Raw genomic sequence first — 12,213 nt, forward strand, 5'->3', positions numbered from 1 at the left:
TGCGTCTTTCGACAGAAGTTGCCGTTTTTGCCCTTCCTTTGCTATTGTAATTTCAGCTGACCTTTGTTACTAGAGGAGTATCCCATTGGGTTAATGGGCTAATTGAGTAGGTACGTTATGGTCAGCTATTTTGGTAAAATAGCGATGTGAAAATCAGGAAAGCAACAAAAGAAAATCAGAAAATGAAGCACAAGTAATCAAAGTGTTAGGCAACAAGTTTAGTTAGGCTAAGTGTGATCATCTATTGACCATAAAGATCCAATCTTGCCTTGCGTGTTTTAATGGCTTTATAGGTTTTGTTTCTCCTAATTAGTTTAAATCATTATCTTGAGCAAATTTATTTATTCAACTGTCCTAATAGGGGACTTCGATTTATCATAATTGCTTGAGAAAAGTTGTCCTTTATAAAGGGAAGGATGAGTATACCCGAGTGGGAAAAGTGATGATAGATGGTGTTGTCTCACTCCTACTTGATTCTGTACCATTGTGAGGATGACCTTTCTGATTAAACACTGATGTTCTGTTCATATCCAGTTGTTGATTGGCTTTAGCCCTTATTAAAATATGGAAAATGGGATGTATACTTTTGCATGGCTTTTGATGGTCTTACTGGTGAACAAACAAGTTTGTTAATAGCCGCTAAATTTAAGTCTAACTAGCTCTATAGAGGTTATCATACTTGTGATTATAAACCAAATTTCAAGGCCAAGTTAGTGTTTAAAGATTTCCACCGACTGTTAAAGCTTGGGACAAGTTGGTTCAGTTCTCAATTCCTCTTTGTTTTGATAGTCAGTCAACCATATACATTACTCTTTGTCAGGGGTCAAGACTGCATTATACTTGGACATGGTCTATGTAGTACATATTTTCAATTTATGATTGGCCAACTTGGATCCTTATTTTCCATAAAAGATCCAAGTGATCTCCATTGTTTATAGGCTTGGGAAGCTGTAGACACTCTGTTGGTCACCATTTATCCTAAACTAATTACATTTCTGATTTCATAAATGAACTTAATGTGCTTTTACTGGTGAATATAGGGCTGCTTGGATATTTCTGCGAGGTAGGCTTAGGTTCGTTTTGGAAGAGGTGTGTGCTGAGATTGTGATCGAGTTTAGGAGACGGGCTTTGGGAGCGAAAGAGGTATGTGTTTTGTTGCTTTCTCCAGTGTTACTACTCTTCATCAAGGGCAGGGGAAGACAGTAAAATTGTGGATCATAGTCTTTTTTTTTTTTTTTTTTTTTTTTTTTTTTTTTTTTTTTTTTTTTTTTTTTTTTTTTTTTTTTTTTTTTTTTTTTTTTTTCCGGAAGCGACCTAAGGACTAACTCATCGCCCTTAGTCGAAATTTTATTAAAAAAGAAGAAAGGTACAATAGGAATGGTGGACTAGGCCAAAACCACTTCCAAGAGACGCAAAGCAACAAGCCGGGCATACCCAAACTTGCGAAGGAACAATACCTAAACAGTACAAAGAAAAACAACCCGACAAGAACAAAGGACAAGCTATAAATCTACAGGAAAACATAAACTAAGAAAAGCGATAATTAATTCTTGAAGACAAGTCTCTACCAAACTCTGCTAGAAAGGAAGAGGGTAAGGTTCTCCACCAGACTGCACCAACATTTGAGGCTCCAAAACGGGCAAATTTGTCAGCTAAAGCATTCCCTTCTCTAAAGATATGTGTCATTTTGAAAGTGATCTGACTAACCTTGTGTAAACAATTCAACCATGAGGTACGCAATCTCCATGGTATTAAACCAGGGTTCTTGAAGTATCGTAGTGCTAGTATAGAGTCCGTTTCCAACCAAATGTGAGTCCAGCGACGGACCAAAGCAACATTAATTGCTTCAATAACCGCGAGAACCTCAGCATCAATAGCACTAGGCACCGTAGCATTATATGAGAAACCCCCAATAAAAAGCCCCTCAGAATCTCTGAACACACCCCCAAAGCCTGCTCTTGTAGTGTCTGAAAATGAACCATCTGTGTTTACCTTTATCCAACCTGAGGGAGGAGCCTCCCAAACCACTGGTATAAACTTTGGGGCCTTTGCTCTGAGTGGAGAGACTCCCAACAAAGAATAAACCGGCACTGCAGACGTAATTCGATCACAAGGGACAAAGTAACACAGTGCTGATTCCTTAAACGAATTAAGAAGGAACTGTTTAAATCTCCAGGAAACAAATACTCTCCCATCAAACCTGATTTTATTCCTTTCAGTCCATATGCACCAAAACAGATTGCAAACAGCTAACCTCCATAACAGTTTTGAAGCGAACGGAAGTTGGTTGAATAAAACGGGAGAGAAGAGCCCTGGTAAAGAAATTAATGCTGGGCGCTGTAGGTGGAACATGGCAAACAACCAAGTCCATACGTCATGAAGCATAGAGCAATTAATGAAAAGATGGTGGACAGATTCCACAGCCGAGTGACAAAGTGAGCATTGAGAGCAAATAAGCATACCTCTGCGCTGCATAATTTCATCAACCAAGATTTTGTGATGGAAAACTTTCCAACAAACAATGCTTTTTCGGGGTTGCAATGCTTTGTGCCATATAGCCTTTCCCCACGCAAGAGGAGCAACCGGGTCCGAGAGAAAGGTATAAGCCTCTGCCGCAGTCAAGGAACCATACGAAGTAGTAGGCCAGATCACGGTATCCTCCAAAGCAGCCTCTGGAATGGCAATCTTCATAATATCATTAGAAGCTTCTGGAAAGTTCTCAAGCAGCTCTAATGGAAGGTCCCATTGATTCTGCACAATATAATCACCAACACGATCTTGAAGGAACGGCAGAACTGAAGGATCAATGTTCAATCTGACTGCTAATGAGCTACCGAGCCAATTATCCTTCCAAAAATATATATTCATGCCATTACCTACCTGCCATCTCAAGTTTGATAATAATACAGACCATAATTGCCTCAGACCGGTCCAGACAGATGATCTTTGATAATAAGAATAAATGTCTAGATTCACTTTTAAGAACCTAGCGCGGAGAAACACTGAAGAGGAAGATGTACCTGTTACCATATCCCAACATCGCTTAAGAAGCAGAGAGCGATTTAAAGTGAAAATATTTTTTAGGCCAAGCCCTCCACAATCTTTAGGCAAGCAACAAGTCTTCCAAGCAATCAAAGCAGCGCCCTTCTGCAGAGGGTCCCCAGACCAGTAAAAGTTGCGCATCCAGCCTTGCACTTTCTTTAGTAATTCACGTGGCCAATGATAGACCTGAAAGCTATAAACCAATAAACTTTGGATGACAGAAGAAATAAGTTGCAGACGCCCAGCTTGTGATAACTGCAAGCCTTTCCAAGAACTTAATTTGCAGCGAACTTTGTCTACAATAGTCCTGAAGTATGCCGTTTTAGGCCTCCCAAAAAATATTGGGACCCCCAAATAATTAAAGGGCACACAACCTTCTCTAATGCCAAGAATATGTTGAATTGCAGTTGCTCTTGGTCTTGCATATTTTCCCAAGAAGACAGAGGATTTTGTTTTATTAACCACCTGCCCTGAATTTGCTGCATATTCTTGAAGAAACCTGTTTAGAGCCCGTAGCCCCCTGGAGGTACCCTGCATAAAAATCATCACGTCGTCTGCATATAAGACATTGGATGGAGGTTGCAGCTTCTTAGGGGCAGCGATGCTCTTGATCTTTCCCCTACTCACTAGATCACAAAGCCCCCTGCTGAGAACCTCTTCTGCAAGGCAGAAAAGAAGAGGGGATAAAGGGTCCCCTGACGAACCCCTCTAGAGCAATTGAAAAACCCACAAGGTGTCCCATTAACTGACACAGACAGTCTAGCTGATAGCAGAACACTTTGAATCCAATGTACAAAAGTAGAGCAAAAACCAAAAGAACGTAGAACTCGAGTTAAAAATTCCCAATCTAATGTGTCAAATGCCTTGCTAATATCAATCTTAATAGCAATATTCCCTCCCGCACACTGCCTATCTAATAAGTTCATACACTCAGAGGTCAAAATAATTGAGTCAGCTATGGACCTACCTCTGATAAACGCACTCTGGCTTGGCGAAACAATTCTCATAGCAACTGAACAAAGTCTATCAGCAAGGATTTTAGTGATCACCTTAAAGACAAAATTTGCAAGAGCAAGAGGTCTGAAGTCGGCCAGTCCGTCTGCGTTCTCCTTCTTCGGAATAAGAATAATGAGGTTGGAATTAAAATTAGGTGGAATAAGTCCCGAAGCAAAGAAAGATTGTACTGCAGCAATCACCTCGTGAGCAACCACACCCCAACATTGTTGAAAGAAACATCCTCCAAAACCATCTGGCCCAGGGGCACTGAAACCATCCATAGCTGAAATTGTCGCAGAAATCTCCTCCGAGCTAGGGAGAGCAACGAGCATATTATTTTCCTCCATAGTAACAAGGTTAGGGATCACCCTTTCCACTAGTCCAGAATTTATAATATTGGGGTCTTTAGTGAATGCCTCAGTATAGTGTTGAACAACCCTACTCGCAATTAGCACTTGGTCTTGAATTATCACATTGCCAACCCTAAGAGACACCAATGGTTTTTGCAGTCTCCGAATCTTGATCATATTGTGAAGAAAGGATGTATTCCTGTCACCATCAACTAACCATCGGATTCTAGCTTTGTGACAGAGGAAACTATCTTGCATGGAGAGAGCAAGAAGATAATTAGAATTGGCTGCCTCCTCACGGTGGAACAATTCCTGAGAAGGACCCTGAGCAGAAATTTCATGTTGAATACCATCCAACACCTCTCTAGTGTCCTCCACTCTTTGATTGACATCTCCAAAAGTCGTCCTATTCCAGTCCTTTAAAAACCCCTTTAAAGCTCGAAGCTTAGCTGCAAGGACAAACATTGGACACCCTGAGAAATGAACTTGGTCCCAAAAATCTCTTACCATTGAAAGGAAGTCCTGGTGTTGAAGCCACATGCGCTGAAAGCGAAAAGGAGATTTAGCAATGCTCAGTAACTTTGAGAAGGTAATAAGCAGGGGACAATGATCTGAAGTAGCTTTTGTTAGAGTACGGCATTCAAGTTGCGGCCAAGCCTCAATCCAATCCAAATTTCCAAGAGCCCGATCAAGTCTTACATTTGTTCTGCCATTAGACCACGTGTAGGATAGGCCTTTTGTCTCAATATCAAGTAAACTGCAATTTGTGCACATCTGCTGGAACTCATAGCAGGAAGTAGCGCTTGGAGCATTACCACCGCGTTTTTCATGAGCACCCAAAATGCAATTAAAGTCATTTGGAAGTTTTAAATGCCGAGTGTTTTTAAATGTAGTTATGGCACGAAAAATGAGGTGCAGCAAAATGAAAGAGTTGTTACGGGAAGAACAATAGAGGATGGAAGGAAACCCAACTAATCACAATTTGACTGCCACTATTGCTCAAACTGAAGGTGCTCTGTCTATTGTAGTAAACACGATCAAATTAAATCGAGAATATGAAAATTTTATGACTTTGCAGATTTAAAGTAACTAATGCTGTTCAAATTTCGCTTGCAGCATCTGAATTAGTACACAGGAGAAAGGCTCAGTGTTTAGAGAATGAGTATACTTCTGAATTTGTCAATGCTGATGTATTTCAACATCGGAGGAAACGATTTAGAAGTAATGAACAAAATGTTGCTGGAACAATTAACCCTACAGGTATAATACATAATGTTTATGCCTAATTTACAGGAACTAAATTATGTCGATTTTTATATGCAGGCACATCAGAGCAGTTAGGAAGAAACAGTTGTTCTGAATTTATGGAGATTGATGAAATAAGAGGTTTAACTTTTGTAATTACTGATCAGTTTGAATTTTCAGAATGTAATAAAAAAATTTATCCATGTAACTAATTTTTATAAAATTCTACATTCAGGCCAATCCTCATAGTCATTTGGATAGGCAGTATATCAGCAAAGTAGAGAAGGTTATTTACATGTTATTGTCTTCACAGAATTACTCAGTTATTTTCTTCATAGAATAATAGTTATGTACGTTGTTAACAAAAGATCAAATTGTGATTATAGGGTTGGTTGTGACGTATGAAGATTCAGGCGATAATATTCATGTATGTAATTATTGCAACGCATGTTTTTGGTATGGAGAAGCAATCAAACGATCATTTTCAAATGTTTCTCTTATTTATACAAATTATTGCAAGAAAGGTCAAATCAAACTTGAACCATCAAAACTGACACCTGCTTTTCTTGAAAAATTATTAGATCCAAATAATGGTTCAGAAAGTAGAGTTTTCAGAGATAAGATTAGAGTATATAATTCAATGTTTTCTTTTACCTCAATGGGAGCTTCAATTGATTGTAAAGTAAATTATTGGTCAAGTACATCATCTAATGGGTTCTATATTACCTACTGAAGGAGAATGTCCTAAATATGCTCAGTTATACATATATGATACAAAAAATGAAGCTTCAAATCGTCTTAATGCTATTGATCCTACACATGTTAATACAGACATCAAATTAGATGTCGTTGAAGGGCTTATTAAAATGTTTGATGAAATTAATAAATTGGTAAAAGAATTTCGAACGATAAGAGGTAAGTTTGAAAATCATTGTTTACCTTCTTTAAATATGAATATACTTAATTGCCAGCCAACTGATAGTAAACAATATGAAGAATCGACAAGTGATGAAATTGGTGGTTTAATAGTTGGTGATATTGGAGAGTGTAATTCAAATAAAGATATAATTATTGAATTAAATAGTGGAAATCTACAACATATTTCAAAAATAAATGCAAAGTATATGTCATTACAATATCCAACACTTTTTCCATACGGTGGAGATGGATATAAAATAAATTTACAACTGCAACAAATTGTTGGAAATTGTACAAAAAAAGACAAAAAATGTCAATGCGAGCTTATACTACATATCAAATCCAAGATAGAAATAGTAAACATGTTATTAAAAGGTGGACGATTATTTCAACAATATTTAGTCGATGCTTATGCAACTGTTGAAGAGGCTCGTTTAAATTGGATTCGAATGAATCAAAATAATTTTCAAAGTGAAATTTATAAAGATATTTATACTGCTCCTTCAGCTGGAATTAATAAAGGTCGTGATTTAGGACGAAATATTATTTTACCAAATTCTCATAATGGAAGTCCTAGAGATATGATTAACAATTATCAAGATGCTATGGCAATCTGTAGACAATATATATGGTAATCCTGATTTATTTATAACTTTTACATGCAATGTGAAATGGATAGAGATAGAAAGATATTTTAAAAACGAACCCAAATATAAAGTTGAAGACAGACCCAACATAATTTCGAGAAGATTTAAAATAAAATTACAAGATATGATTAATTATATTAAATCTGGTGAACCTTTTGGAGATATTGAGGCATATGTTCACACAATAGAGTTTCAAAAAAGAGGATTGCCTCATGCTCATATGTTATTTTGGTTTAAAAAAAGATTATAAATGTTATACAACAACTGATATAGATTCTATTATTTCAGCAGAATTCCCATATAAAAATACTAATGCAAAACTTTTTGACATTGTTAGTCAATTTATGATTCATGGACCTTGCGGAGAAATAAATCCTAGATCACCTTGCATGCAAGATGGAAAATGTTCCAAATTTTTTCCAAAACCATATAGTACATATACTATATTTGAAACAAATGTGCCTTCAATATACAAACGTCGTAATGATTGTACAAAATTTGTAAAGAAAAATAATGTACATATTGGAAATAATTTTGTTGTCCCTTACAATGCAAATTTATTATTAAGATATAATGCTCATATTAATGTTGAATCATGTTTTCAGTCAATGTTAATTAAATATTTATTTAAATATATAAATAAAGGTCCAGATCGAGCTCGAGTTTTGTTATATGAAAAATCGAACGATGAGATTACAACTTATCTTAATTGTCGTTATTTAACTCCTCATGAATCTGTATAGAGATTATTTGAATATTTAATTCATTCTCGACATCCCGCTGTACAACATTTGCATATTCATATGCCTTTAGAGCAAAATATTATTTTTAATCATTTTCAATATGTTCAATCAATAATAAGAGAAAAAAGTACAGAAGATTCGACGTTAACTAGTTGGTTTAAAGAGAATACAATTTATTCAGAAGCATGTAGATTAACTTATACATAATTTCCCACCAAATTCGTTTGGGACAATCGTAATAAATGTTGGACACCGCGAAAAAAATATCCAACTATTGGTCGAATAGCCAATGTACCACCTGCATTAGGTGAATTATATGTTTATGAGAATGTTATTAAATATTCAAAAAGGTTGTCATAATTTTGATTCAATTAAGACTATTAATGGCATTACATATGATTGATAATTCTTATTAAAAAGCTTGCCAGGTTTTAGGTTTATTGGGTGATGACAAAGAATGGACCGAAGCATTAACAAATTCTTTACACGCTGCAACAACTTTTGAAATTTGACAACTTTTTGTTACAATAATTTTATTCTGTGATGTTGCAGATCCCAAGACGTTATTAGATTTATATTAGTTAAATATGTGTGATGATATTTTACATAATGCTAGAGTTGAAGTCGGAAATCCGAATCTCATTTTACCAGAATCAGAATTGAAAAATAAATTATTATATGAATCAGAACAAATGTTTAACAAATCATCGAGTTCATTAAAAGATTATCATCTACCAATGCCCAATGTGGACAACATATTACATGTAAATAACAGATTGTTAAAAGAAGAATTAGATTATGACTGTTTTCAACTAAAACGAGAACATACAAATTTAGTTGCTCAACTAAATACATGCCAAAAAATTGTCTATGATGAAGTCATTAAAGCAATTGAAGAAAAAACATGTAATGCATTTTTCATTCACAGCCATGGAGGAACCGGTATAACATTTTTATGGCATACGATAATAAGTAAATTGGGATCTGAGGGAAAGATTGTATTAGCTGTTACTTCATCTGGTATCGCTTCATTACTACTTCCAAATGGTAGAACTGCTTATTCTCGATTTAAAATACCTCTAACAATCACTAATTTATTAGTCTGTCCAATAAAAAAAGGTACGCACCTTGCAAGATTAATTAACAAAACAGAATTAATTATTTGGGATGAAGCTCCAATGACTAATAAGCATTGTTTTGAAGCATTAGATAAATCTTTTCGTGATATTGTATCTGATTCAAATGATTTACAAAGTTAATAAACCATTTGGTGGTAAACTTATATTATTAGGTGGAAATTTTAGACAAATTTTACCTGTAATTACGGGAGGAACAAAAAAACAAATAATTGAAGCTTCATTAAATAGTTCATATCTTTGGTCATCATTTAAAACATTTCATCTAGCAGAAAATATGAAATTATTGAAAAAAAAATTAACTGATGAAGATAAAATAAAATATTTCAACTTTGCAAATTGGCTATTAGAAATTGGAGAAGGTCGTATATGTTCAATTAATGACAAAAATGATATAGATACATCTTGGATTGAAATTCCGAATGATTTACTTATTCATACTTATACACATCCGATAGAAGCAATTTTCTTTGCAACTTATTCAAATTTCCACATTAATTAAAATAATTTTGATTATCTCACAGAACGCGGGATTGTTACACCACGAAATGCAACTATTTGAGGCATAAATGATTACATTATTAATTTGTTACCAAGTAATAAAACAACTTATTTAAGTGTTGATAGTATTTTATTAAACTTCAGAAGTAACGAAAATATTAATGTTTTGTATCCAATAGAATTTTTGAATAAACTTGAATTTAATGGATTGCCATCACACGAATTAATTTTAAAAGTTGGAATGCCTATTATGTTATTAAGAAATTTAAATTAAATGTCTGGTTTATGCAATGGCCAATGGTACAAGATTAATAGTAACAAAATTATTTGATCGATTAATCGAAGCGAAAATATTGACAGGAAACAATATAGGTCGAAAATTTTTTATACCTATAATTATTCGTACTGCTTCTGAAAATAAATTGCCATTTATTTTTAAAAGAAGACAATTTCCAATAGGATCATGTTATGCTATGACTATCAATAAAAGTCAAGGTCAATCATTGAATCAAGTTGGCATATATTTACCAGAACCTGTTTTTACACATGAACAATTATATGTAGCACTTTCAAGAGTTACATCCAGAAATGGATTAAAAAATTTGATAAATAATAACAATAATATAACAAATAAATATACTAGAAATATTGTCTATAAAGACGTATTGCAAAATTTATAATTGTATTGTCTACAAATTAAGATGTATTGCAAAATCATATATATGTTACATTATATGTTAGTGAACTTGAAAATATCTAACCGTAAGTTAATTTTGTTACTATTGTTTTTTACATTTTTTATTATCCAATATTTGTAAATATATTCTTAAACAATACAAGAACAAAGAGAATAAATATTTGAAGCAAAAGTCATAATCGTGATTCAACTCGAATCCCACATTAATTAGAAAAATTGAGGCCACAGCTATAAGGAGATTTGATAACGGTGTCGTGGTATCGAATACTGAGTTTTTTTGTTATTGAAGCTACAGCGGGAAGAAGAATGTCGCCGAATCCAGACAAATTGAAATATATATCACAACTTTGCTATGATCGCCAATGTCTTAACCGTAAGATGTCTAAATTTTAAATACAATTTAATGCGTATTCCTTCTCATTTTCAGCTTGAAGAAAACGTTCAACCTACATTGCTTCGCTAGATAAAAGGTTATCAGGTAGTCTTCAAATTGAGGGTTTGTGTATCCAGAATATGGAGGCCAAATAAATTTAAAAGTGCGATATATGATGGCCTTCACTACATCTTAATTGACGAGAAGGCAAGCTCTTTACAAATTATTTATGATTATTCTAAATCATTTCAAAACTCATATATAACTTTCTTCTTTCCTTCTTCTCAAAAAAAAAAAAAAAAAACTTTCTTCTTTCCTAAACATGCGCAGGGAGATGCAATTCACGTTGTAATTGAAGAATCTAATTATCTCTACGTCTCCAAAAAAATGGAAGAAAGACAGATAAATGAGATTACCAACTTCTATACGCAAAAACCACGGTTGGTGTCGAAATATAAAATAGTTGATCATGAGGCAGAACTTCGTTTTGATGAATCAACAAAATTTCAAGTTTTTAAGGATACCTTCCCTCCAATACCAGAGCATTCGTTTCATGTTCTTGAATTCAATCAGTTGGGAGCACAATTGAACACTCAGGAAGTGCTTAATATAACTCTGAATAAACCAGTTCTGCATTGATACATTACATTAAAAAGTAATCATATTAACAATGCTTTGTTTTTTTTCCTCCTTTTTTTTTTCAATGCAAGATGTTTATGGCATAAAATCGGTTCTACCAGAGCATCAAGTTAATGTGAAGGACGGTACAAAACTGGAGTCAAAATGCGAAGTCTTCATAGAAAACTTGAGGTACCTTATTTGCAAATTATTTTATGCATTACATATATTGGAGTCTTTGACTAAAAAATTAAAAACGAGTTTTTCAAAAAATACAAGAGAGAGGATTTAAGAATCACCTTTTGGGGTCATGCTGCTAGACAGTTTGATATAAAAAGTGTCAAGAGAAAATCTCCACCAGTGCTCGCTGGATTCACAAGTTTAATAATGGGCAAATTTCTAGGTAAACCTCAATTACAAAAAAAAAAAAAAAAAAAAAAACATGATTCATCATTAAAATTAACACAATTATATGTACCTAACTACTTTTACAATTTACAGAACGAGTCACAGCAACAGCAACAAATCATACTTGCATGATCATCGATCCACACAATTCAGCAGCAAGTGAGTACATAGCGGAGTAAGTCGTTTTATTGTAATATTGCCGTATTCTTCACTTCAAATTATTTATCTAAACTTTTCTTATCTTTTGTAATAGTTACTAATAATTTTGAAAAATATTAACACAACAACCTAAAAAAATTGCAGATTTTCGAAACCTGGCGATAAAGTCAAGATACTTCCTGTACCATTCAAACGACCAACAACAGAAGAATTGAAGAACCAAACGACAAAATCGGTCTTTGATCTGAATACATTGAACCCAGATTCATACGTGGTATGAAAAAAACAACCTTGCTTTACATTTTCATGTGATTGCCTATATCCAGAGGAGGAAATGTATTACGGTCCGGCGGGGTCCGGACCCCCCCCCCCCCAATACC

The 12,213-nt window shown here is 34.4% G+C and overlaps 1 protein-coding gene across 1 annotated transcript; it reads left to right on the forward strand.

Annotated features, from left to right (window-relative positions):
• The first annotated feature begins 11,350 nt into the window (after positions 1-11,350).
• On the forward strand, positions 11,351-12,113 carry LOC121051169. Its single transcript, XM_040513241.1, has 4 exons — positions 11,351-11,458; positions 11,591-11,669; positions 11,768-11,849; positions 11,978-12,113. The coding sequence occupies exons 1-4, from the start codon at positions 11,432-11,434 to the stop codon at positions 12,111-12,113; spliced, it is 324 nt and encodes a 107-aa protein (XP_040369175.1). The 5' UTR covers positions 11,351-11,431.
• Positions 12,114-12,213: the final 100 nt, after the last annotated feature.

The sequence above is a fragment of the Rosa chinensis genome, chromosome 2, assembly GCF_002994745.2.
Source record: "Rosa chinensis cultivar Old Blush chromosome 2, RchiOBHm-V2, whole genome shotgun sequence".
Classification (NCBI taxonomy): Eukaryota; Viridiplantae; Streptophyta; class Magnoliopsida; order Rosales; family Rosaceae; genus Rosa; species Rosa chinensis.

Coding starts and splice junctions, on each gene's coding strand:
- LOC121051169 (XM_040513241.1), top strand. CDS start 11,432: ATGCGAAGTCTTCATAGAAAACTTGAG. Junction 11,459..11,590: donor GTCTTCATAGAAAACTTGAG/GTACCTTATTTG, acceptor GCTGCTAGACAG/TTTGATATAAAAAGTGTCAA. Junction 11,850..11,977: donor GCAAGTGAGTACATAGCGGA/GTAAGTCGTTTT, acceptor AAAAAATTGCAG/ATTTTCGAAACCTGGCGATA.